This window comes from Antechinus flavipes, chromosome 3, assembly GCF_016432865.1.
Source record: "Antechinus flavipes isolate AdamAnt ecotype Samford, QLD, Australia chromosome 3, AdamAnt_v2, whole genome shotgun sequence".
In the NCBI taxonomy this organism is placed as follows: Eukaryota; Metazoa; Chordata; class Mammalia; order Dasyuromorphia; family Dasyuridae; genus Antechinus; species Antechinus flavipes.
Genome location: NC_067400.1, coordinates 325,281,233 through 325,308,274, shown reverse-complemented (window position 1 = coordinate 325,308,274; position 27,042 = coordinate 325,281,233). Strand labels below are relative to the sequence as shown.

The following is a 27,042-nucleotide window of genomic DNA, read 5'->3' as shown; positions in this document are numbered from 1 at the left end:
CTGCAGTGCGCAGCCTCTCTCTGCAGTCCCTGGAAGGGCCGAGCGCAAAGAGGTTATTTGTGGTTAGCTTTGATCCCTAGGGGGAACCTGAAACTCTCACATTCCTGGCATAGCAGCCGCCTCTTGCACAGTCCAACCTCTGTGGCTCGCGGTACAGCTGGAGGAGCGCAGTCTCGCTTCCAGCACTCACCGAGGCAGGATCTCTGGGCAGAGGAGCTCGGAGCTGCGTGCGGTAGTTTCCTTGCGCTCCTGTGATTTTTTTCCAATTCTTTTTTCCCCCCTAAGTTATTATTAAAGTTTTGTTTTGGCACTTCGGCGGCCGGGGTAGGAAGGGACGGCAGTTTAAGCCAAGACACTCACGCATTCTGCATTTATTCTGCATTTTCTCCCTCCGAAAGAGCTCTTGTACTGCTAGCTCCCCGGCGACTTCTGCGTGGCTGGGTCTGAATGAAGTTCTAGAACTGAGGCTCTCAGGCTATGGGTTGGTAAGTTTCACGAGAGAAATGAACGCGTTCTGTTTGGAAGCTCGGAACTCCTAGCACACAGCCGGGAGAGAGGGAGCGAGCATTCCGGGCAATTCAGAGGGATCCTAGGGGAGGCGAGAGCAGATCGTTGGGAGCTAAGAAAGGTCCCATGCGTCGGTTCTCCTTCTCAATGCCAGTGCTTTAGCTAAACTGGGTTTCTCAGTCGCGCGACTCTAGTCGGCTTTTTTACGGTTTCGATGGGCGAAATCTTTCTGCAGTCTGGATCTTTCCAGCCAGGGGTATATTTGGAGTGGGGGGAAGATGGAGGAAAGAATACCTTAGCTCTTGACCCTGGCTCTTGCAGTGCCCTTGAAACCTGTGAATTTCCAAGTCTCCTGGTATTTGGAACCGGGAAGAGCGGAGAAGGAAGGCTGGAATTGATTAAAGAAAGCGGGGTTGGGGGGCAATCTAGAATTATTTGGTTAGTTTTGAATTACAGGTGCTTTTGCCCCCCAATTAGTTAAAGAAATCCTCTTTGTCTTGTTTGGAAAAATGCTTTCCGGAGCCATAAGCCTGGCTCTCACTTAGAAAGAATGTTAATTGCAGTCCAAACCCTGATGATGTCAGGGCAGAAATATTTGGAAAACAAAGAGGAACCAGAGCAGCAAAGGAAATATAAATACTTTTCAGATGGCTATCAGTTCAACACTTTTGAGGTGAATTAATGTTCAAATTGGTTTTAAAACTTAGGAGTTCGGAGTATATTGACTCAGAAGTTATTTGTAGGGGGAAGGGAGGACGTTATCCAGTTACACTTTTGGAAGTCTTGCAGAAGTTGTTCGAAAGCCTTGGTTTAATTTAGACACCTAGGAACCTCAGTATTTTGAAGAGAATTTTCGGGCAATTTTTAATCTCTTCCCCAGCCCACCTTGTTTAACAAAAAAGTCAGAAAATAAATACTCCTTCATCTTATTTTTTTAAAAAAAGGCATGTAGTTTATGATGGACTTATGATTTAGTTATTTGATGTTTGAGATTAATGCTTTTCCATTAGATAAAGCATTACAAATACATTATTAACTTGCTCCTGATATGAGATAATTGCATTGTATACCTTGAGAGCTCAAGTGATGGTGTGTTTGAGGTAGATTGTGGATTGTCTTGATATTTATTTTCTCTTGACAGTCTTTATAGTGAGCCCACTATTTAGTAAACTGTGATTACTGCAGAAAATGTTTGATTCCTAAGGATTTTTGTTGGTTCTGGTGAGTTGTGGATTTCAGAATCTCTCTACTTCTGGCCTAGGTGTGGTAGTCTGGTATGATGTAAAGACTAGGTGGAAAGTTATGTTACTTATGCAATTTCTAACTTAACCAAAGATCTTTTCAGTGTCATAATTGGATTGTGGAGTTTGGCATGGGCATGGAAGGAGTGCGGGAAGAAAAATGGTAGGCTCCATGAGCAGCTAGGTGACAGTGTATAGAGCCTGGAGTTAGAAACCTGAATTCAAATCCTGCCTCATACACTTATTAACTTACTAGCAGTGTGCTTGGGCAAGTCAACCTCTGTCAAAGTATCCTCATCCTTAAATAACGATAATAATATCACTTACCTCCCAGGATTTCTGTAAAGGTGAAAATATTTTTGTCAAATGCTTTATGAGCCTTAAGGCTCTATATGAGTGCTAGCTATTCTTATTCTTGTCATCATTAAACTAAATTTGTGATTTCTAGATATCACATTGGCTTAGAGACTGAAACAGATGTTCAAAATTCTTCCAGCTCTCTGAGATGGTCACTTCGGCATGGTTTGGAAAATATTCAGGATTACTATCATAGACTTCTGTTGTAAAAATGAATTTAATGCACAATCATAATTAGTTTTTGGTGCTAAAGAGCCAGGGAATGTTGTGGTGATAGTGTTATCTTAGAAGTCAATAGCTCCCTAGTTACCAGATAAGCTAACTTGGAAAGCTCTTCTCTAGAACACCTTCACTGTAACTAGAACAATCAAGCCTCTGCTAGACTCATTTCTATGCCATATTGAAACCATGGTTTTCCCTCACCCATAGAATTGCCAATGTAGGGATTGTGCTTTTACTGTTAATCATGACTACAGCTATTATAAATTACCATCAGCAATCTGAGGAGTATCAGTTAGACTCTGTCCAAATAATGTGGAATAAATATCTAGAGAAATTACCCCTTTGTTATCTTGGATTTGTCTGATGCATTAAGGTATTGTAAATTGGATAAGTGAAAAAAAGGGTGTGTGGTTTTTAACTTATAGGGACTGTGTGACTTAAATAGTGCTTGTTGGCAGGACATTCTTGCTCCACTGGCTTGTTAAATAAAGCTTCTGTTCACAATAATTCACAGTTCACAGTAATTCATATCTGATTCTTTCCTCCATTATCTGGTACTACATATTCATTTCCGCCTTTCTTATTTCTAATATACACTGTATCTGAATGAGTTCCAAGGTCATCCCATGACATTGATTCAAATAGGGAAAGGTTTGTATAGGTCAACTTAGCTTGTGCCTGTTCTAACTTGGGAGAACTAACATTTAGGTAGACTTCCCAATATCATTTATTAGAGAAAGAGAAAGAAAGAGCACTTAAAGTCAAATTATGGGCAATTGTTTGGTATTTAGGGCTAAATGATACCTTTTTCTAGACAGAATAGAATAGTGGGGTTCCATGAAAATGAAACCCTATTAAATAGTGTTTTATGGAAAGTCTTCCCATTCTCCTGGACCAGTGGAAAGAGCCCCACCCTTGATGACTCTATGCTTTCCTTTGCAGGTGTTCATCCGTGGCCAATTGCTGTTAGACTTTCAGGTGATCTTGAGACCTCCAGTTGTTTACAAAAGAGCAAAGAATGAGAACTGTGGAAGATTCTTCAGGGACCGTCTTGCACAGACTTATCCAGGAGCAGCTGCGCTATGGTAACCTGACGGAGAACAGAACCCTGCTGGCTATCCAACAGCAGGCTCTTCGAGGAGGAGGTGGGGGCAATGGGGGCAGTCCCCGTTCATCCCTAGAGAGTCTGACTCAAGAAGAGAGTCAGATGGTACAGCAGTCCACACGGCAGGAGCCCCAGGGCCAGGAGCACCATGGCGACCATGCCTACTTAGAGAATGCCCTCTACCGGTTCTACCAGCCCCAGAGCAAAGGCGAGGAGCTGCCCACTTATGAAGAAGCAAAAGTCCACTCTCAGTATTATGCCTCCCAGAGAGGACAGCAGGCAGCCTTGCCTTGCCCAGGGGCTCCTGTGGATAAGGAACCTCGCCGGAGCAATGTAACAAGCAGCAAGAGACAGGATGATTCTCTGAAAGAGCTGAAGCATGGGCACGTGAGGTCGCTGAGTGAGCGCCTCCTCCAGCTATCCCTTGAGAGAAATGGTGCCAAAGCCTACAACCACATGAGCTCCTCCCACAGCTTTCCCCAGCTTTCTCGCCATTATCAGCTGTCCACCCCCAGAGGCCATCACACCGAGGGCCTGGAGCCCCGGGGTCCCCCACCAGAGTACCCCTACATCATTCCACCGCAAGAGCCCTTTTCAGCCAGTGACCCCAGGCACTATTCCAGGGGAAGCCCTGATTTCCAGCATCCTGAAGTCAGGTAATTCACTACAGCTTTTCTACCTTGATTCTGAAATCTGGAGGAGAAGGTATTTCTCTATCCTTATCGTATATTTAAGCTTTTTAAGTTTTCCTTGGGGTCACAGAGATAAAGCTGGAAGGGTCCTAAAGTCTAGTCCAACCCCATTGATTTTACCAATGAGAAACTGAGTCCAGGCTTAAGTGATTTGCTCAAACTCATATAGGTAAATATGTATCAAAAGAAAGATTTGAAATCAAGTTTTCTGACTCCAGAGTCCTTTAACTTGTATTTAACTTGTAACCATCTGCTCTTCTGTTAGCCTGGTATGTGTAGCATTCAAGTGGCAAGTGTGTCTGAACAAGCCAAAAGCAAGGGTAATAGTGGCTATCATTTATATTTAGATTCTTAATACATACACATCTTCATAACAACCTGTGAAGGCAGAAGAAGTGGTATGTTTTACATTCATCATCATCATTATTAATATTAGTTTGTATTGATCTGTTCAAGCTCACTCACATCAGGGGTAACCACTCAAAGCTAGAAGTCTGACTCTGACTTCAAGAAAATCAAAATAGAAGCAGAAAGGATAACTTGAGCTTAGATATTAGGAAAAGCTTCCAGAAACTAGGGGCTATTTCACATTGGGGATATGCTTAATTTTTTTTTTAAATGGATGGTTTTTGTTTATAGTTCACATTTATTTCTGACTATCACTCAGTAATCCCCACTGAAAAATTAGAAAGAGGAAAAAATAAGTTCAGCAAGACCAACTACTCTCCAGCTACCTATCTGAGATCAAAATGCCAGTAGTTCCTTCATTAAGCCTTTATACTAAGCAAAAATAACAATAATAATATTTATATAGTATTTATTATGTGTTAAATACCATGCTAGGCAAATATTTCATTTGATCCTCACAACAATCTTGGGAGGTAGGTACTATTATTAGCCTCATTTTACTGTTGGGGAAACTGAGGTTAAGAGGTTAAGGTACTTGCCCCTAATCACCCGGTAGTAAGTGTCTGAGTGTAGGTTTAAAAGCAGATCTTGACTCCAGAACCAGCTGGCTGGCTTTAGCTGAGCTGGGTAGATTCATCTTGAGTTGGGAATGCTCCTGTCTGGAGTTACTGTTTCTACTTGAGAAACTGGGGGCTTTCCCTTTCTGCTTAGGCTGCTTCCTTCCTTATTAAGGAAGCAGTAACATCCCTGGGGGCAGGGGAGGAGGGTTGAGGGGAATCACTGTTTCATCTTCATTTCATACTTGTCTTTTTGAGGTTGCATTTCATTTTCATATTTGAAATGTATGACTTTGTCTATGACCTTGTAACCCTTTTCAATCTGTTTGTCTAGGAGAGGAGATCTTTTATTTTAATGAACTAAAGATAATAAGAAGCTAGGCTTAGAGAATGTACAAGGCTGACCTACAGTTAACAGATAGGGATTTGGAGTATTGTGTATCCATTTTTATCTTTTTAATCTATGTATCATCTTTGTAAAATCAAGAAAAGGGGCTATTGCCTATAGTCACGAATTGGGAAAGGTGAGGCCCAGAGATTTTGTACCTTATCCTAATCCTCTCAAATAAAGTTTGTGGACTCAATTCCAAATCATTGATAGATTTTTCCAAAGAACTATGAAGCCAAAAACATTAACCTTTATAATATAATCATTGAATCATAGTAGAACCTTAGGGATTATCCAACCTGGAAGTTCTTAATCTTTTGGGAGTCTTGAACTCCTTTGGAAATCTAGTAAAACTTACAGACACTTTATCATAATAAAGTTTTTAAACATATAAAATAAAATACACAAAATTCCAAAAAGGAACCAAATTATATTGAAATAGTTATCAAAATTAAAAAAAAAAAAAAAACGTAGCCTAGTTCATTGACCTTAGGTTAAGAAATTGTAATCTATAGCCTTATCTCATTTGACAAATAAGAAGACTGACTACCTAGGAGTAACTTACTTAGGATCTTAAAACTAGTAAATATCAGAGCGGGGACTAACCCCCAAATCTCTTGGATTTCTAGACTGCTCGGTTAAATGGTAAATTTTTCTTTCTGTTATTTATATTATTCTTAATTCCTTATTGCTATTCATGACATTGAGGGATAAGTGTAACAGTAGTAAGACTGCCTGGTTTTAATTTGAAGGAATGGAACAAATCTAAATAAGTCAAGGGGGAGGAGTTATTTGATAAGAAAAGTCTATTGCAAAGTCTGCTTGAATTTAAACACAGGCGCCTTATGTCAGAACAAAGTAGACTATGGGACAAGACGAAGAATAATGGATAGGTCTTATATATGTGTATATATGACTATCTCCTATTTACACAGCATTTGGCAGTCTTAAGAAATAGACATTTTCAGATGGGCCCCAAAGCTAAAGTCATATTTTTGCAGATTGAAGGAAAAGAGAGAGGGTGTCAGGGTTGGGGGAGTGAAGGGGTTAGGGCATGAAACAAAAGAAAAACTAAGGGAAAAAAAGAAGCCCTCCTCCACACTTAACACCTTATTTCCAAGGATTGCTGAAATTCCGCCCCCCCCCCCCCAATTTTTTCCCCTGCTGCCCCTGCTCTTCAGCCTTCAGTCCCTAGACCTTTAAGACTGGCTAATTTACTTCCATTCAGTACTCACCTAGAATCCCTACACTGGGTGACTAGAACCAACTTATAGCCAGCTATACTAAACATTTTCCTATTTGCACAACTCCATAAACTTTCAATCTTCTCCTTTCTTATTCTGTTTTTAAGGAGCGATTAGACTTTTTTTTTGAGGCAATTAAATTAGTAAGTTAATTATCTTAGGGTTGAATTTGAATTCAGAGGCTCCTGATTCCATAGTTGATGTTCTGACCACTGTAACACCAAGCTACCCCTACAGACTTCTGACTGTTCTTGGTCCTCCAGAAGGCAGCCACATATTTATTTTATATGCCTCAGTACTCAGCACTGTGCTAAGTATGGTAGCTTCAGTTAATATTTTTGTGTGTCAAAACGGGAGTGAAGTAGTAATCTAGACCACATAGAGTATCTGGTGACCTAAACTTGACCTAAACAACCCTTTTTATTTGGTAATTTCAGTTCCTTCTTTTCCTTTCCCAGTTTTTTTTTTTTTTTACTAAAACTGTGGACAGTGATGATGATTAACATTTATATGTTAGCCAAGCCCTTTATGTATACTATCTCAATTGATTCTTCCACAGCCTTGTGAAGTAAATGCTATTACGGTCCCCATTTCAAAGATGTGGAAAGTGAGATCAAAGGAAAAATTAAGAGTCAGGGCTAGTATCTGAGACAGGATTCAAATTCAGATTTTCCTGATTCCAGGTCTAGCACTCTAGAAATACCACCTAAATTAAAACAGACAGATTTGGGTCTCTCCTTTATTTACTCTGTCCAGTACATTCATGTAAATAATATTCTTAAATAGAAAAATAAAGAAAAAAATATTCTTTGCATGTGGAGAAATGGCCAGAACAAAGGTGGAGGAGATCAATGGAGATTGTACTAGCTTGGAAGGTCCTCTAACTTGAACAGTATATGCTAAAAGGGGGGGAAAAGTTCAAAGATAACACAGCTTTTGAAGTGCAAGGGAACTTAGAGACAACTTGATCCAAACCTTGTATTTGAAAGAAGAGGAAGTAGACCCCCCAAAAGTTCAGAACTAGGCTTTCCTAAACACCGGACTGCTAGTTCTTTGAGGGCAGGGACTGTCTATCCCTCTGTATGCCCAGTGCTTAGCACTGATTAATAAATGTTTATTGACTAATTGATTACTTACTGGCCTCTTCTGCAAGAGGAAGCATTGAATACTCCTCGACCAGGTGCAGTAAGGAATGTTTTGCTTTGATGTTAGAGAGCACTTGGGTTCACCTGATACACTATGATACTAGTTGAGTGACCTTGGCCACCCGTTTAACTTTTTTCACCTCATTTTTTCCATTTGTATAAGGAGGAGGCTGCATTAATTAGCCTCTGAGGTTTTATTTTAGTGCTAGACTTGTGATTCTAGGAATCTGCTTTCCAGGCTTAATTCTAGGGCCAGCCAAGGCTCAGGGTCAAGAGAAAAGAAGATTGTTTTTTACTCTTTCAGCAGAGATACTTCCTCAGGATAGGAACCCCTTGCTGAGCACAACCATCTATGTTACTTATTATAGAACTTATTTTTCCATCTTGGCAAACTGGGGCTCTACCTTGTTTGGGCCCATAGATTTAAATTGGAAAGGCCATCTAGTTCAGCTTTCTTACTTTACAGGTGAGAAAACCGAGATTAAGTGCCTTGTCCAAGCTCATACTAGTAACGGCAGAGAACTAGGATTCAAAGCCAGATTCGAGTGACTTTTTAAAATTAAATTTTAAAATTACCTGCCTTGAAAAGAGTTTTCAGAAATCACTTGGCTCTCAGAAATGATCTGACCACCAGGGAGACATTGACCTCATCTTTCTTTGCTGCCCTTTGCTCTCACTTAGGTCCCACCTCCTTTCCACTCCCCTTATCACCTAGGTAAGCAGAACTGAGCTAGGGGTTGGATGAGGTGACCTTCAGAGACCTTCCAGCTCTAACTTTTCTTGATTCTGTGATGCAATTACACACAGAAGCCTATTATCCTCCCTTCCTCATGAATCCCAAGGATTTCCATCAACACCCAAAAACAAAGAACTAAAAAGGAAATAAAAAAGGAGGCAGGCTTAGTTTATTTGTAATTCTCTGCCTGGTTTTCATTCTGCTTGCTTTTTTCACCTTTAAGTCATATAATTTCCTGAAATGAATGACTTAGCCTAGTTGGAGTAGGAGAGCCAGTTAAATGTTTTTGCTAGTCCCTTCTCCCTCCCACTCCTATCCACCTTCCCCCACCTCCACCCAAAACCAAAAAAAAAAAAAAAAAAAAAAAAAGCCCACATTATCTTTGGCTTCTCAGGGAACTGTCTGGGAAGGATTTTAGAAACTAAGTAATGGTTTCTCCTTTTGGACCAGCCTTATTGAACTCTGACAGGAAAAGATAATATCACAAAAAGGAAGTGGACTATTTTCTGGAGAACAAAAAGTAAGGGAAGGGGGAGGGGAAGAAAAGGAGAAGGGAAGGGAGGTATGGGGCAGAAAGGAGACTTCTTTATTCTTTCTTGGAGCCAAGTCATCACAGAAGAATGCAGGCTATGTTTAACTAATCGTCTTAGAGCCAGACTAGGGCCAAATGGAGGTGTGAGTCCCTAAGGAAGTGTCTGGTAGCCAAGTTCCCGGAGAACAGCCATGTTGAATTCATTGGGGTGTGTCCATAGTTTAACCCTAAAGGGAGAATTTTTTTTGAGTATAAGAAGTTTTATTACCTGTTTGGCCAACATTCTTAGCCTTTATTCATAATCCCAAGTATGAACATAATGACCATTGGCCCACAGGCTTGTGGTAGAGGAAGAATGTGAATTCCTTTCTTTTTTACTGCATTATCTTAGATTTTAATAGATATCTGAGGGAGAGTAAATTGTAGTGTGGGTTAGAGTTTCTGCAGGCAGATGTTTTCTTATTCTGGGGATTTGGGGAATAGTAGAATCAGGCAGTGGAATACAATGAAAAAATCTTTTGACTCTGGAGAGAATTTAGATTCAGATCCTGTCCCTGTCACTTTACTTGGCTGATCCTGAGCCATTCACTTAGCATCCCCAGTCTCATCTGTAAAGTAATAGGTTTGGATTAGTTAGTCTTTGAAAGTCCCTATTATCTCTGAGGGTTGGCAGCTGTTTGAAGATAAGGCTTAGTAAGAAGAGTGAAGTTTGTGGCCAAATAGCATCTTTGTTGTGGACAAAGACTTTGAAAACTAATAATCTGCTAATTTCACTTTTATTTTAATAGCTTTTTCCAGCCCCCAGCCCTTCCTCTTCCTTTCTGAACCCTATATTTTAAGAAGATCACCACTTTGCAGAGTCTGGAAATATTATCCTTGTAGGGGATAATGCCCTGATTATCCTTTCCTCTTGACCTTTACTATCCTATGGCATCATATTTCAGTGAAAATTTGGTGTTGTATTAAACACCTTTTGCATAAACTTAGAGATGTCCCCTGAAATCAGGCTAGTGACCTGAAGATGGCAGGCAAAAATACCACGCGGCATAGTATTGCTAATTAATAAAAATAGAAACACTGCTTCTTGAATAAAAGTGGTCATAGCATTTATGCTCTTGTGTGCCAGCCAGCACTGCTAAATCTAGGAACACCTGAAGGTGGTAGGCAGGAGAAACAGCAGTTGTATTGTCCCATTGTCAATAGAATGGCAAGAGACAGAGACAAGGAGAAAGATGGGCCGAGGGTAGGGAGAGAGAAGAAGTGAAAAGATCTGTGTGAGGAGAGATATACACCCATAGGAAGAGACACAGAGAGAGATCCTTGCATAGAATACAGCCAACGCAAAAATGAAACTGGGACCCACACACATCTGACTAATAAGAAGAATCTTTTCTCTATAGTTTTAACCTGTGTATCCTTATAGGCATGTAGGCATACAAGAATTGTTCTTGAGAAGCTAAAATGGTTTTGTCAATTTAGAGATAAATTCTCAAAGGTTTTATGGCTCTATCATAATATAGAAAAATAAATTAGGAGGCTTGGATTTTAATCTGAGCTCTCCCAAGATACTGATATTACTTTAAAACAATTATTTATACTCTCTGAGATGAGAGGATTGGAGTAAGCTATTTCTTTGTTTCCTAAAGCCCAACAGTGATAAGATGCTAATGAAAATGCATATGTGTTTCTTTTTATTACAAATAATTCTCCCTCCCTTTCATATCAGATATGGTAGTATAAATGGCCTCATTTGATAGATGAGTAAACTGATGCTCAGAGAAGAAAAACAGCTTTCCTAGAACAATTGGTAAATGTCAGAGATGGTATTCAGACCCAGGTCTCCTGATTCCAGGTCCAGCATTCTGCCTTTTATATTGATCATCTCAGAAAGAAGCTTGTTCCCCAACTAAAGTTACCCAAAATAATAATAGCAGGTGAAAGCTGAAATGCACACAAGACTCCCCAGCCCTTCAGAAGACCAGGTAAGGCTGCTAATGAGGTAATGACTAATAGCTTTTCCAATTGTTTCTGCATCTTGTAGGATCTTGCAGGCCCCGATGCCCCAGCCTTTCCAGCAGCAGCAGCTCCCACCACCACAGCCTGCCCACCCCCACCCTGCTGCCCTTTGTCACAGCCCCTTGGGCTCCCTCACCCCAGCTGGGGTAGAGGCTCTGATGTCGGCCCAGGCCGCTTCCACCAACAGCCACCTGGCTCAGATGGAGGCCATCCTGAGAGACAATGAGAAACTCCAGAGGGAGAACGAGAAGCTGCTGAGAGAGTTCGAGACGTACAGCGAGAAGGCGAGCCGGATTCAGAAGGTACAGAGGGTTGAGAGAAATTTGGTATTGGGCAGGACATAGTGTGTTCAGGTTTTTTTTTTGTTTTTGGACTAAAAGAAGTCCTTTTTTCAGAGCTATTGGTGCCATAGGCTGGCTTTAGCCATCCAGTAAGGGCAGGCCGACCTAACCCAGACCAGGGAGCCATGGAACAATAGTTTCCAGAAGATAAGACAAAAAGATTAGTGGCAACGTTCGAGTGCATGGGATTGGATAGAGTAAGAAAAAGGAGAAGAAAATGATGGTTTCTGCTGCTTTTCAGTAGTTCCGGTGTTCAGGCTCTTCACCCAGGGCCTTCCTCCTTTCCTACATATATGCACACACTTCAAACAGCTGTGAAGCAGCAACATATAATACCAGAAGTCTGGAGCAAAAGCAGTTGTTGGGCATATTAGAAAGAGACCATTCACTATCTCCCTTCACATTTGCAACTTTTCTCTGTCCCTCCCTCCGCAGGGCCTCCCACAGAGAGCCCTTTGTGTTAAGGTACACAACGGGGCATCTGTTTCAGGCCAGCTTCAGCCAAAGAGAGAGCCCTCCTCTCCCCCCTCCATACCGGAACAAATGGGTGACTTGTAGGAATTCTGGAGACTCGAGGGAGCACGTGCAGAACCCGTAATCATCCGAATAAAAATGGAAAATTAAATGGGATCTCTCTGGACCTCTTTTTGTCTTATATAAACCCCTTTGGCAGTCTGGTAAAGCCAGTGGCCCCCTTTTCAGAAAAATGATTTTAAATGCATAAGATAAAATAATATTTTAAAGAAGACCAATTATACTGAAATAGCTCATCAAAATAGATTTTTTTTTACGTTCCCAATGTTAAAAATCCCTTGATCTAGACCCAATCTGTAGTTTTCTGCTGGTGGATAGATATGGCCAAGTAGGAAAGAAGTCTACAGAGATCAGTAGAAACTGACTTGGCTGGTTAAGAAAATCTTACATGATAATGTTTGCTTGCTTTTTTTTCCCATGACTTAAATTCTGAAATTGACAATTCTGAAGTTCAACACACAGATGGGGAAATTCCAGGGAAGGTGACTTCAGGTCCTCTGGTGTTAAAGGAATAGGAAACTTTTTCCCATAAGGCCTGATAATAAAGCATAAGCAGGAGACCAGATCCTTTACAAAATGGGCTGTTAGTGGGAAAGAGCTAACTGTCCACATCCTCCCCTGTGCTTCATGGGATAGGCTGGTCTGAAAATGAATGCTTCTCTCTGGAAATTTTACATTATTAAAGGCAGAAGTTCATAGTGATTCATGTCCAAAGGAGCCATGTAGTGGTTAGAAATAAATCACCCCACCACCACATGAGCCTTCAGAGAGTTGTTGGATGGCATATTTTTAGAATAATGTCGGAGAAAAGGATAGCAAAAGGGTCTTTCTAGAATGCACTTCATGAAATCTTGATGCTGTGTTGACTTGGGGGGAGGATAGGAGATAATAAACAACCTAATTTGTATAGACCAATGATCTCATGATCTTATAAAGCTGGTTTTTATTCTAAATGCTGTGCTTGATGGAAATTGATGAGATGGTGAAGATTATCAAAGCCAGTTTTTCTTTTGATTCCTCAGGCAAGATGGATCTGTCCTGCTACTGGAAATAGTTAGTTCCACTGATTTATATCTTTGATTTTTATGCTTGTATCAAATAAACATTCTGTTGGGGATAGGAATGAGAATGCAATGAGCTTATGCAGCTTCCTCTATCTCTGTCTGCCTCCATAAGCTTCTCAGGCAGAACAGCCTCCAAAAGAATTCATTTGTGAATCCAATTGGACATAAGTTTTCATAGTGTTAGAAAAGGAAGGAAAAAAAAAAAAGACCAATGCTATTCATGCTAATCGTGCTCTTCTGAGAAAAAATTGTGATACTATATGCTTTTTTTCTGCTCCCCCCAGCTGGAAACAGAAATCCAATGCATCTCTGAGGCTTATGAAAACCTGATGAAAGCTTCTACCAAGAGAGAGACCTTAGAGAAGACCATGAGGAACAAGATGAGTGGGGAGATGAGGCGGTTACAAGATTTTAACCGAGATCTAAGAGGTAAGAAAAAGTCAAAAAGATACGAGGAAAACAGTGTGGGGATAATTGCTATGACTCTGAATACTCAAGAATAGGTGGAAAAGGTTCTGTTTCCCAAAAATGTCTTCATTTTCTTTCTCTCCCTTGGGAAAAGTTTCAGAATCTCCATGTTAAGTCAAGTTTATTAAGCATTTATTAAGCATCTACTACATACCAACAGTATACTGAGTGCTAGGGATATTTTAAAAATTAATTAATTAATTTTAAAAAACAGTTTCTAAAGAGTTCACAGTCAAATGGGAGGAGACAACATAAAACATCTCTTCACCCTACACTCATAAATTGGATTCAAGAAATTTTTTTGCATTTCAGGCACTTCCTATTATTCCTCTACCTTAGATATCAGCCATACTATATGTCCTAGGCTGTTTCCTTCTGGAAGTGGAACTCATCCAGACCAATGGCCCAAATGTGTTCTTAAAGGCTTTAAGGCATTTTCTTTGAAGTCACCATTTGTCACTGCCATTAGAAAATATTGATCAGCTGTCTGGTCTCTGGATAGACACAAAGCTCTTGATTCTTTGGTGGTTTGTTGGTGAGCTCTTCTCTTGATTTGGAATCAAAAAGCATTAGTTTGGGAGCAAAAATACCCTGATTCTAGTTTTGACAGTTCCTTTAAATGACTGAGGAAGTTATTTCCTAATCCATAAAAAAATTAAGAATATTATAACTCTAAATAATTGATAGCTATTTCTGAATTACCATTTCAGCCAGGCTCAATTCAAGTGAAATTTTCTTTTTCCTAATGTATTACTTGGGAAAAATTTGGGTCACAGATTAACCAGATTTTGAAGAAAAAAATTTTTTTTCCTTCTCTTAATATTTGAAACAGAGAGGTTAGAATCTGCAAACAGACAACTAGCCAGCAAGACACAGGAGGCCCAGGAGGGGAACCAGGGCATGGTGGCCAAGCTTCTTGCTCAGAGTAAGTATCACATACCCTTTTCTGGCCTGTTCAGATGTCTTGGTGGGGCTTGGCTGGCTAGGGTGGCACTTTTGGGCTTGGGTATTATAAGAAATACAAAAATCAATAAACCAAAAGACCCCAGTGGTAATCCAGGTATGAGGGTAATGATGTCATGATAGGGTTGAAAAGTAAAGTATGAAACTGAGGACTTTGGAGGAAGAAAAATGGACTTGATAGCTGATCAGCCCTAAGAAAGAAGGAAAGGAAAACTACAAGTAGAATTTTTAACCTAAGTGATTAGAGTAATCATTTTATCACTTACAGAAATACTAAAGTTGGGAAGGGGATTCTGCATTTAAGTGTTGGTTTAGGCTGCTTAAAAAATGTAAAGAGAGTGTTGATTTTGAAGATAGGGAGGAAAGAATTAGTAAAGAAGACATTAGAGGTCCAATTCCACCTGTGATACTTAGTATGTGTTTATCTTGGGCTAGCTGGTCTAGGAGGTCCTTCCAGCTCTAGATTTGAGACAGTAAAAATGATATTAAAAGAGAGAGATCAGGAAAGTGCTGTATTAAAGAAACCAAATGAGGAAAGAGTTTTAAGAAATAGTTGGTTGGGGGCATCAAATATTGAAGAAGGATATATATGAGAATAGGACATTGGTATCTTTGAGTTACTAGTTTCAGAAAAAATGGGGGTGGGGATAAAGTACCTAAATGAGAAGTGGAGATAGCAGCTATAACTCTCACATTTAAAATGTTTGAAAATAGGAAATTAGTGTGGCTGTGAAATGAAGAAGAAAAGTTAAGTGGTAATTAGAATGGATAAAATCAAGTAAAGCATTTGGGTTTTTATTTTGTTTTTAAAGAGAAGACAGCAAATGTTTATTAAATACCTGGCATAAATCTCAGATTGTCTGAAGATAGAAGGAAAAAACCGAGGAGACTCAAGTGTAGGAGTTATTTATTAGCTTATTAGAATGGGAGAAAAACCACCTTCTGAAATTAAAAGATAAGAAAGAGATAAAGGAAAGATTTAGGAACAGATAAATTGAAATGGGCAGACACCTGTATAGCTTTAGCATCCTGCTTTTTAGTCTTCTTTGTCAACTCAGATGTAAAGTTATTATTAAGGGAGGTTTTGGTAGTAGAGAATTAAGATTTTTAAGAAAAGGAAAAAGGTTCTGAGACAAGCTTTCTCAGGATGTAGAAAATGAGAGCAAAACAGAGTTGCATGACTCTCAGAGGAGCCATATCTTTAGAATTTACCATCTTCTTTCCCAACATTACCTGTGACCTGTTAAAAAACAGTTGGGGGGTGATCTAGAATTGGATAATAGTGACCTCCAGAGACTTAGAGAGAGTTAGGGTATCCCAGATACAGAATTCAGTTATTTCAGAGTAGAATCTTGAGCAGACAAGAGGGAGTAAGTACCTGGAGAAACCTAATGGACCAACAAAGAGGGGAAGGGTTTGGGTGATTTAAAGGTCCTGGGGGGAGAAAAACACAAATGTGAGAAGTGGTAGGTAAAAGAGTTAGACTAGGGAGGTAGAGAATTTAGCTGTGGAGTAATCTCTGGAGTTAAGGCCCAGGGTGTGGTCTTACTGGGGATGGGGTTAAGGGTTGAGTGTGAGCATGAATTTGGGGGAACACTGAGTTGATCACAGGGCATTACAGATTGTGAATATAGACTTGTGGGAATTTTGCTAGAAAGAAAGGAAAATGGAAAGGAGGCAGGCAGAGTAAAGTTTCTTTAAGGCAGCATAAAAGGCCAATCTTCTCTTGGAAGTTTTTTAAGTTCCCCAGGGAGAACTAAGCTGTTCTTGGCACTTCAGCCAAAGTTATTAATCACCACAGCATCAGTTGACCTGGATTCTTTACATTCCAGAAGCTGTTCCTGCTCTTCCACCCTGTAGTCTCTCCTCCCCTTAGCTCTCAATCCCAAGTCTGTTAGCTTCTTTCCCTTACTCATATGTGTATACATGGATGTGTGTTATATACATACATATGTATATATATATATGTATACACATATTTTACTCAAAGGGCTTCAGGTTAGGTTTTAGGCTGCTTCATTCCTGATCTTAAAATTATTTAAAAGCATTTTCTCTAAAAATCACCCTCTCCTATCACCTTTCCCATTCACTAACTCACTCCTTTCAATTGTGATCTTCCTCCTCCTCCCCAAACTCATCCACAGACACACAAATTACTTACTTTGATGAATTCTTCTCTAAAATAAAAATTGCTTTACATTGTTCTATCAAGGTCCTGTTTGGGTCAACTGAGAGGACAAAGTATGACCTATTGATTTACCTCTCCCATCTAGATTCACAAGAAAGGGAGACACATCCTGAAAAAAAGCACATTTTAAGAAAGGGTCTTTAGAACATAGAACTGGGAGATTTGGTAAGGGGACAAGTTGAGAAAATTCTTTCTACAAAGTTTTAGCATCCTGCAAACAAGGCTGTGTTTCTTTGCCTAGTTTTCTAGCTCCTTACAGCCCAGAGGATGGAAACTTTTGAATTTTTCACATCAAAGATCTCCAGTGTTTGCCACTTTTTTTTAAATCCAAGAGGCAGTAAAGCTGCTTTTTAAAAGGGGATCATTATGCCAATCTCATTCTAAAACTTGGATTTTAACATATGTGTACATATACACACACAAACATATGTGGTGCTGATAATTCTGATTGAGAATTGTGAATTTGAGATTATTTCATTAAACTGGAAAATCCTTATAGCTACTATTCTCCTAATATGAATTTAATGATCTTGGAGCAAGCTGATAGCACTTCTACACAGTGCAAATGGGTTGAGGTACAGGGCAAGGTAGAATAATCCCATTGGTCTTGTCTACTTTCCCATGTCCCCACAGAAATTAAATTTCCAGAGGATGGCCAAGGGGGGTGGGAGGGAGGTAATAATTTAGGCAACATGAAAACAGCGATCAAAATACTTTTTAATTTTTTTTAAAAATCAAACTTAATTTTTCTTCCTCTACTGACTTCCTCTCTTCCCCCAAGCCTATTAATTCAAACCTTTGATGCTAGGAACAGTTAGAATGAACAGATCAATTAAAACCTGTTTGAGAATTTTCCCCCTACAAAAAACCCCAAACTTTCTCCCAGAGAGCACTCTTTGTCCCAGAATGGTTTTTTTTTTATTCCTGTATGTACATCTAATGATTTCATAACAGAAGGAAACAAAGGGCTGGTCTGGGATAAGCCTGCATTCCCTTCCTGGCCCTCCCAACCTTAAGTAAACTAATCACTTAAGGCATTAGGGTATTATTGTACTTCCCAAGGCTCTCTTCTTTCCTAAAACTCTTGACATCCGAGAAAATGTAGACTGTTTCAGCAGCCGTTGTTGCAACTGGGCTTGTCTTTCAGTGAAAAACCTGTTTTCTGAGCAATCACAAGTCCAGCAGTTCTACCCTAAGTCCCATATTGCATGTTAATTCCTTGCTCCTCTGCCATTTCATATATTTGGCAAACTTTTGGCAAATCAGAGTGACAGGCTATGGTGGAAATAGCTTAGAATGTAGAGACTATTCTGTCTATGACTACCAAACTAAGCTGTACACGTTTGATCAAGTTGTCTCCCCCTTGTAGAAACAGCAAATGAAGGAATTGGACTGAATGAACTCTTGGAGTTGTCCAGCTTAGAAATTGACTTATGGAGACTCTTACAAAAAACTAAGACTGAATTGAGGGTTGGGAGCTTGTTTACTTTTTTGGTGTTTTGGGATGTCAATCCTACCTTTTCCTTATTTTCCAGCTCTTAGGTTTTTGGAAAATTCCACATGCAGTTAAAGTTCTCTCTCCTTCCATCCAGGTCTAGGCCTCAGGGTATTTATTCTGACAGGCTGATCTTGGCTTCTTGACATATCTAGGAAGGTCACTGACCTTAGAAATTTAATAGAATACTTTTAAAAAATTAAATAACTCTCTAAACTTCCTACTTGTCCAAATAGATTTTTTGAGTCTTGATAGTTTCATTAAAAATTGCATCACTAAGACCACTCTGTACTAACAGATATTCTCTTCCAAAATTTTCCAAATCCATACTTTGTAAAGAAACACACTTTTTAGCTTGCAGTCTCTCTCTCTCTTTTTTTAAATCTTCCCCACTATTAAAATCAGATTCCAAGATGGAATGGAAAAAAGCAGTTTCATATTTCTTAACATACTGCTGATGTAGCATAAAGCAACAGCACTAGAGATAGAAGATTCTGCTCTGATGTGATTATTAGCTGGGTAACTTTGGACAAGCTACTTGACCAGTCTGGGCCTAATTTTCTCCATCTATAAATGAAGATATTGGTCTAGACCAGTGGTGTCAAAACCCAAATAGAAAGGGGGCCACTGTACGTAAGTGTCCTTTTCAGGCCCCATATTGACTATTTTAAAAACGTAATGTTACCTGAGTTTTATCGCATTTTATTGTTTTGTTTGGTTAAGTATTTCCTAGTTTTATTGTAATCTGGTTTGATCTGCTCTGGGAGTAGTGGGCCATGTGTTTAATGCTTTTGGTTCCGAATATCCTCCAAGGTCATTTTCAGCTCTAAGTCTTAATCCTTTTAATCCCTTTGCAATGAGTTGACCAATTCGAATAGGTCATTCTACATGTAACAGACAGGTCAGCTGAATGGAACGGGTCTGGGTGAAAGAATCCCAACAGCTATATCCCAGCAATCTTCCTGTAAGGATCAGTCTCATCATTTTATCTCCTACTGTACAAATATTTGAATGAGGGCATGAATGGACCTCTTAATTTTTTTTCTTCCAGACTATGAATCTCAGCAAGAACAAGAAAAGATGGAACGGGAGATCTCATTGCTCCGAAGCTCCAATGAGGACCAGCGGCGACGGGCAGAACTGTTGGAACAGGCACTGAGCAATGCCCAGGCCCGGGCGGCAAAGGCAGAAGATGAGCTTCGGAAGAAGAAGGCGTATGTGGAAAAAGTTGAGAGGCTGCAGCAGGCTCTGGCTCAGCTCCAGGCGGCCTGTGAAAAGAGGGAACAGTTGGAGCTACGTCTTCGGACCCGCCTGGAGCAGGAATTGAAGACTCTTAGGACACAACAGGTGAGTGAGTGAGGTGGGTCAGAGCATTGTGCTTAATTATCAAGAAGACCTGGCTTCAAGGGGCAGCCAGATAATGCTCAAGCATCTGCCAGGGGGTCAGGACGGCCTGAGTCTCAGACACCCACTATGGAACCCTGATTGCCTTTCCAATACTTCTCCCCCCAAAAAACCAAAACCCCTAGATTCAAATCCTGTCACAGGCTCTTAGGAGCTGTGAGATCTTAAGCAAGTTGTCTAATTTCTCTGTGTCTCTAAGGTCCCTTCTGACTTCCCAACCCTCTTCCTACCCCCAAGGTCCATGTAGCTGACTGGTTATTTCTTTAACCAACCAAGAGTTGCTTTGCTCATTTGCTAGATGCACAGCCCTTCTGACAAACCATTGTTGACAACTGTTGTTTGGTTAACTATGAGGAAATCATGACCTTGACATCTGTTTTCCTATAATCAGAATTCTCCATGTCCCAGTCCACTTTGGAATCAGAGTTGTTTCCCAGAGTAAACCAAGAGGGATTTGAGTTGTTCTTCAGACTGTTTTACAAGAGGGGGCAATCAATTATCATGCCCTCTTAGCAGAGTTTTGGCATTTAGCTGAAAGCCAGGAGGCTGGACTTGGAGGCAAAAAGACCTGGCAGATTAGAATCTTGCCTCAGGCACTAATTCTGTGACTACTGTCAAAGTCACTTAATTGCACTCAGCCTCAGTTTCCTCATCTGCGAAGGCAGAATATTCATATTCCCTACTTTCTAAGATTGTTGTAAGGTCCAATGAGATAACTTTTGTAAAATGCTTTGCACACCTTAAAGTACTATGTAAATTTGAAATTATGATTGTTCTCCTGTCACTCACAGAAGCACTCTTGACCTTACCCATAAGATCTAAATCCTTCTAGGACAGATCTGTCTGCAGGTCCCACCCTCAAAACACGAATTTATTTGTCCAAGAAGGGGGAGAGATGAAACAACCACAGGTGTGCGTTTAACTGCTCACCAGTCTCCTTGGGGATCAGTCAGGTAGATAACCCTAGTGTCATTTTGTACCTCTGCAGAGACAGATGGCAACACCTAATAGCGGATCCCCCGAGCTCAGTGTGCCGAGGCTGTCAGAGCAACTGAGGGAGAAGGAAGAGAAGATCTTGGCCCTGGAGGCAGACATGACCAAGTGGGAGCAGAAGTACCTAGAAGAATGTACCATGAAGCAGTTTGCTATGGATGCTGCCGCAACAGCCGCCGCTCAGAGGGATACTACCATCATCAACCACTCCCCTCAGCACTCACCCAATAGCAGCTTCAACGAAGACCTCCTCCTAGTCAACCACAAACACCAGGAGATGGAGAACAGGTAGGAACTCGTCAAAACATCTGACCCTACTCTTTTTCCTGAACCATCCCAGAGAAATTAATTCACTAAAATGCTGAGTAAGCCATGATGTCCGTGCCAGACAGAATTTCTTTACTGAGTATAAATAATGATAACAACAATTAACAATAACTGGCATTTGTGTAATACTTTAATGTAACATTACTTCATTTGATCTTCACAATAAAGCCTAGGAGGTAGATACTATCATGATGTGATTTTTAACAGCTGGGGAAACTGAGGTAGCAAGAGATTTTTTTTTTTTAATGACTTGACAAGGATGACACAGCTATTAAGTGTCTGAGATATAATGGTAATAGCAGCTTTCATTTATGTAGTATTTTAAGACTTATAAAGTCCTTTATAGACATTCTCTTCTGTAAAATGGAGATAATCACATAATTGTATTAACCAATCTCATAGGGTTATGAGGTAAATGCTTTGTAAACTATCAAATGCTCTAGAAAAATGAGTTATTAGATGATATCATAATATATTATTATACTTTAAAATATATATATTAAAAATAAATATATTTTAAAAATAAACATTATACCTGTTCTCAGGTACAAGTAAAACCTTAAAAAGTAGTCAGTAGACACTGGTTGTCAGTGAAGAGGGTGGTAAAGGTTTAGGTTCCCAAGATTATTCACTATTTGAATCTACAAAGTTTATGATGCTCTTGTACAGATCAGTTTGTCACCAAATAAAACACGTATGGGAAATAATAGCAGCAGCAGTGTTTTAAAGTTCTTCAAGTGTTTCATATTGGTTTTCTCATTTGATCTTCACAATGTGTGAAGTGTAGGAATTGTTAAAAAAAATATCTTTCCTTTTATATATGAGGAAACTGAGATGGCCTTGCCCTAAGTTGAGCTCATGAGTGTCATGAGCCCCCACTATCTTCAGACATTTTAGGCAAGAATATGACTGGTTCTGAAAGTAGCTGAATGTTTTATTTCTGAACAGATGTCAAATGATTTGATGTTTCCAGTTAATTGGCATTTCTTCCTGACTTGTTGGTCAGCATGGACCGCTTTATGGATTGGCTTTCACACACATAGCTTCACTTCATTTTTGTACACATAGCATGGCCAAGCATGCTTGAAGGAAGGGCTGTGTGGAAGCCACCAACAAAATAGATAAATTTAGGGTGTACCTACCATGAAGCAGCCAGTGCTACATACTAAATCTTCTGCCTTTCCTATTCTTTGACAGTAATGAAAAAAAAATGCTTAAGAGAAAGCAGCTCCAGCTGTTTTCATTCTAATCCAGCATTCACTTTGTAATTGCCTGCCATGGACTAAGCTCTGTGCTGAGCACTGGGAAAATAAAAATGAGAGAAATAAATGCCCCCTGATCTCAAGCTGAGTGCATTCTTTTGATTTCTGTGAGACCACAAGGCACAAGGGAGGCTGAGATGGGAACATCTTCAAAAAAGGTTGCTGTTGTTCCTGTGTTTTGACTTAGCATTAAATAGATGCTTTCTTTGCTCCCCCCCATCTAGGTTAAAAGTACTTCACGCCCAGATCCTGGAGAAGGATGCTGTGATAAAAGTACTTCAGCAGCGTTCGAGGAAGGACCCCGGCAAAGCCTTGCAGTGCTCCCTGAGACCTGCCAAGTCTGTACCATCCATCTTTGCAGCTTCAGGGACCCAAGGCTGGCAGGCAGTCTCATCTATCAGTGAAGGACAGTCTGATGGCCTCTCCTGGAGAGCCACAGGTAAGAGAACCCCTGGAGATTAGAGGAATGAAGAGAGAATTTTGCCTTGAGGTCTTAAACTACAATTTTTTCAAGATTCCTATTTGATCTCGTTCATCTCATCCAAAAATCTAGGAACCTAGAAAGTAAGAGATTGAGATCTTGTGAGCTTCCAAAGTAGAAAAAACCTGTCCTCCTAGATTAAGTATGGTGTAATAGAAACATTGGATATGGAGTGTCAGGAACTGGGTTCACATCCCAAATTTAAAAAATAATTGTAAATATTATTTTATTTGTAAAATATTTAGCATAGTGTCTGACATGTATCTGGCATGTAAAGAGCCATTATATAATTGCTTATTCCCTTTGCTTTCCCCAATATTCCCCCAATAAGAACCATTTTGTGAGACATCGCTGATGACAATGTAACAATACCCTATGTTTTTCCAGCAGGTCGGGTCCCAGCAGAGGAGATGCCCACTGGTTCCCATTCCTCCCATGCCAAACATGGCAGCAAGGATGGAAGTACCCAGACTGATGGCCTTCCTGACACTGTCATCATTTCCCAGGGCCCTGGGCCTGAGGGCCTCCTGGGCTGCAACAGCAGCAATCATGGTGGAGCCATAACCGGTAAGTATTCTACCCAGTTGGATTACTGTGGTTTCTTGTCCCTAGCTTAAGAGAGAGAGAGAGAGGGAGAAGGGATGAATGAATGAAATGGAGAAAGGAAAGAAGAAAGGAAGCAAAATGAAATGAAACAAAATTTGTCTCCCCATCATCTTCTTACTTATTCCATTGGTATTTGATGTGAGCTGGCCTTGACTGCCATGAAGATAATGTGTTGTGTGCTGCTATGGCTGAGATCATAGAAATAAGTTGGGATGTGGGGAAAGGGGAGTAGGGAAGAGAAAATGATGAAGTAAAAGTCAAGAAAGAAATGGGAAATGTGGGGAACAGGAAAGGAGTGTCGATGTCTGAAGCACACTACATTGTAGGGGTGAAATTCATTAGTTTATTCAGTCAGCAAATATTTTATTAAGTGCCTATAGAAACAACAGAACAGTCCCCAACCTCAAGGAGTTTATGTTCTTCCAAGGGTTGTAAGACTTATCAGACAAGCCACATCTAAGTAAATGTAAAATTATATTCAAAGTAAATTTAAAAAAAATAAACAGTTGGAGTGACAGCTAGGATCCTGATGGACTTCTTATATAGAGACTTTAGGACTTGAGGTTTGACTGGAGGAAGGGAGGAGTTGGGAGGTGAGAAGGGAATGTATTCCAGGTATGGAAAACTCCATTGACCAGTTAGGCTCATGGTCCTCTCTAATCAGAAGAATTTATTTTACAAAGGCCTGGGAGGGAGGAGCATGGAGGAGATTCCATTTGTCCTCACACACCCCTTCTATAGAATCTACATAGTTTTGTCTCTGCCTCATCAGTTATAGAGGACCACAAATATGAGAAGAATTTCCAGGCTCCCCTCCCTCATGTACTACTTACACTCCCCCTCCCCTCAAAGTTTCCTAGCCAAAGGAAAGGAGGTAAACCAATCTGTATGTTGGGGGCAAGTAATGTACTCGGGGAAGGGCTAGGGAGAACAGACCCAATTCTAAAAGGGAGTATATGTTCTTTGAATTAACATTTATATCACCAGAAATATCAGAGTAGCCATGGTGTAGAAAAGAAAAAAAATGATATTTGTGTATTGGAAGAGGGAACAATAAAGGCTTGGAAGATTTATTCATATGTGCGTTTATGTTCTTCAGAGTCTTCAATTACTTCCAAGACTCGGGACATGTCTGAGATGGTGGAAATCCTGATTTGAAGAAGGAGCTGGCTCTGAGGCCCTCAGAATAGCTTCATGCCCATATCTGCAGATCCTACCAGGTCCCTCTCAAACTACTAGCTCCTGTCTTTCCTCTGACATAGTCCTGGGGAATCCTTCATATCCTATGACCTGGCTGAGGACTCATTCACTCTATTTGGCCAAATTTTAGACCATAGAGTTTGGAAGAAAACTGATGGTGGGAGTAGAACTGTTGTAGTATCATCTGCATCCTGCATGACCAATTGACCACAGTTCTCCTTGAACAATCCGTCGGAAGTCAAGGATCCAACCAAGGTCTGCGGGAGTTAGCCACAGTCCCACAGACAGATAAGGAGATGCAAAGAGTTCAGAGAGGGGCTGAGCCCCCCTCTTGATCCTAACTTGCCTTCAACAATGAGAGAGAAAGAGAGAGAAAGAGAGAGGCAGTTAAGACTCAGAAGGTATGTGGGGAGGTCAGTGTATGAGAAGACACCCACATCTGGGTCCTGGAAGAACTGGTTGCTGAGTTTCCATGGAGAGCCAACTTGTTGGTACCAAAACCTCAAATGCAAGTTGCCAGAAGTCTGCCCGTGTTTGTTTTTTGCTGGCTCTGCAAGATTCTTACTCCTCCTCTTTTCTCCAGCCCTTGCTTCTTCCCTTTCATCTTACAAGGACTGGAATCTGGTGGGGTGGATATGGTTTTTATTGGTTTATCAGCTGCTCTAGCCAGCTTGCTAAGAGGAAAAGTTCCCTAACACTCTTAGATTGAACTGTGTATCCTTAGGCGGCTGCACTAGGAGACATTATACTATTATTTGTATATAATTCCTTCTTGTGGGGAACAGAATGGATATTTGTCATTTCAGGTTCTTTCCCACATGCTTTGTTTTCTCTATCCCTATCAGCTGTTCTCTTTGTCCCTTCCCTGTCCTGTTCCATAATAATTTGACTTATTAGATTTTTTTTTAAATCCCTTTCATTGTGGATACTCTGATCTTTCAAATGTTTGCCATCTTATCCTTTTCCTCCATTTTGCATCCTGTTTCTTTCAAACATTAAATATCCATCTGGAGAGTCCTTCGGATGCCATTGCCTGCCTTTTGGACAGTCTCCACAATTCCTCTCAGTGGAATTTCCCTTCTGTTTGTTTGGTTATAAACCATGAGCCAAATGGAATGTATCAGTGTGTGTATCTGAGTGTGGTGGATGGATCCCAGTGTTCCCTTCTCTCCGTTTCCATTCAGGGGACAAATGGCAGCAACCATCTTAAGTTCAGCTGACTTTTTTCTGAGGTCACAGAACTCTGAGCTGAAGATAGGATTATGCTTTGAGGGGAAAAAAGAAGGAAAGAAAGAGAAGAAAAGGAAAACCACCTACAGCAGAATTAGGAGAATTGATTTAACTACATGATACAAAAAAAAAAAAAAAAGGATTTCTGAGATAAAAGCCATTTTTAAAAAGCAGAGGATTAATTGGATTTTTTTAAGCTGCAATTTTGACCCCCCACACACACATTCTGGGGTAATACCAAATACACTGATACTGTATAAGTGAAAATCCTCTTACACACCCTTGGCTACTGCCAGCTGGCTTCTGACAGTAGTGGATTTTGACTTGTATATAAGTCACACAGCTCAGACCCCAGGAAAAATGATTTTTCCCTGGTTTGTCCTTCCAGTTTTTAGCTCTCTCTGTATATCTATCCCTCTTTGTTTTTAAATTTTATATGTATATGTATATATTTTTTTGTGGTTCCTTAAGTTTTCTTTTAAAACATCTGTGCATTTGCTGGACAATTGCATTTTTTATTACCTACCCTTCCCCACACGCTTTAAAATGGATTTGGTTCCTGTGCATTGTTTACAAAGCAAAAAACAAAAAGCAAAACAAAGCGGAAAAATATTGTGAAAGAGGAAAACAACTTAATATATTTTGGATTAATATTGGTATTCTTTTAAAAGTATTTTTTCGTGCTGTGAACTTTTTCTGCCAAAGACAATGATGTTTGTTTGTATGTTTTAAGTTATCTTAAGTATTTAAAAATGTAAACTTGGCTGTGTTGCTGTGCCACCCTGTACCAGGATTGCTGTAGCATTCCACTTGGTATAACAGTATTTTAATAAAAAAAAAAAAAAGTAAAAATATTGAAATAAGCTGTTCTCTTTGTTTTTGTCCCTGCATGGAGAGAGACCCTGGGGCAAAGAGATCTGAAGGCCAAATCACAACCTTAATCAGATTCATTCCAGTCATGTTTTAAACAATGACCAGGAGATTTTTATGAACAACCACTACTAAATAATTGCTAGCTGTTTTCCAAAAGTGGGGAGGGCTCCCTTAGGAAACTTTGGGGGGTAGGGATGGGCTAAAGTAGCCCCCAATATCATTTCCAACTATGAGAGTCTCTAATTTATGTGGAATAAATTAGGGACAGCTATGTGAATAGTGCATCAGGCTTGGAGTCAGGAAGATACATCTATGTGATCCTGGCCAAGTCACTTAACTCGGTTTTCCTTAGTTTTCTCATATGTAAAATGAGCTAGAGAAGAAAATGACAAACCACTCCAATTCTTTGCCAAGAAAAACCCCAAATAGGATCACAAAGGGTCAGACATGAGTGGAATGACTA

General features: G+C 40.1%; 1 protein-coding gene across 2 annotated transcripts; it reads left to right on the top strand.

The window, feature by feature from the left end:
• The first annotated feature begins 67 nt into the window (after nucleotides 1-67).
• On the top strand, nucleotides 68-26,569 carry AMOTL2 (angiomotin like 2). 2 transcript variants are annotated; one of them, XM_051985581.1, is made up of 10 exons: nucleotides 68-485; nucleotides 3,270-4,088; nucleotides 11,176-11,452; nucleotides 13,374-13,518; nucleotides 14,390-14,482; nucleotides 19,255-19,550; nucleotides 20,596-20,888; nucleotides 22,414-22,628; nucleotides 23,061-23,237; nucleotides 24,376-26,569. In XM_051985581.1, the coding sequence occupies exons 2-10, from the start codon at nucleotides 3,346-3,348 to the stop codon at nucleotides 24,432-24,434; spliced, it is 2,298 nt and encodes a 765-aa protein (XP_051841541.1). In that variant the 5' UTR covers nucleotides 68-485; nucleotides 3,270-3,345; the 3' UTR covers nucleotides 24,435-26,569. The 2 variants fall into 2 exon arrangements, with proteins under 2 accessions (XP_051841541.1, XP_051841540.1); XM_051985580.1 differs by having other exon boundaries at nucleotides 23,058-23,237.
• The last annotated feature ends 473 nt before the right edge of the window (nucleotides 26,570-27,042 follow it).

What these genes read in the sequence shown, in the direction of transcription:
- AMOTL2 (XM_051985580.1), top strand. Translation starts at nt 3,346, where the DNA reads ATGAGAACTGTGGAAGATTCTTCAGGGACCGTCTTGCACAGACTTATC. An exon ending in GGCCAAGCTTCTTGCTCAGA is followed by an intron (nt 14,483 to 19,254) that starts GTAAGTATCACA and finishes TTTTTCTTCCAG; the next exon opens with ACTATGAATCTCAGCAAGAA. An exon ending in TCATGGTGGAGCCATAACCG is followed by an intron (nt 23,238 to 24,375) that starts GTAAGTATTCTA and finishes TATGTTCTTCAG; the next exon opens with AGTCTTCAATTACTTCCAAG.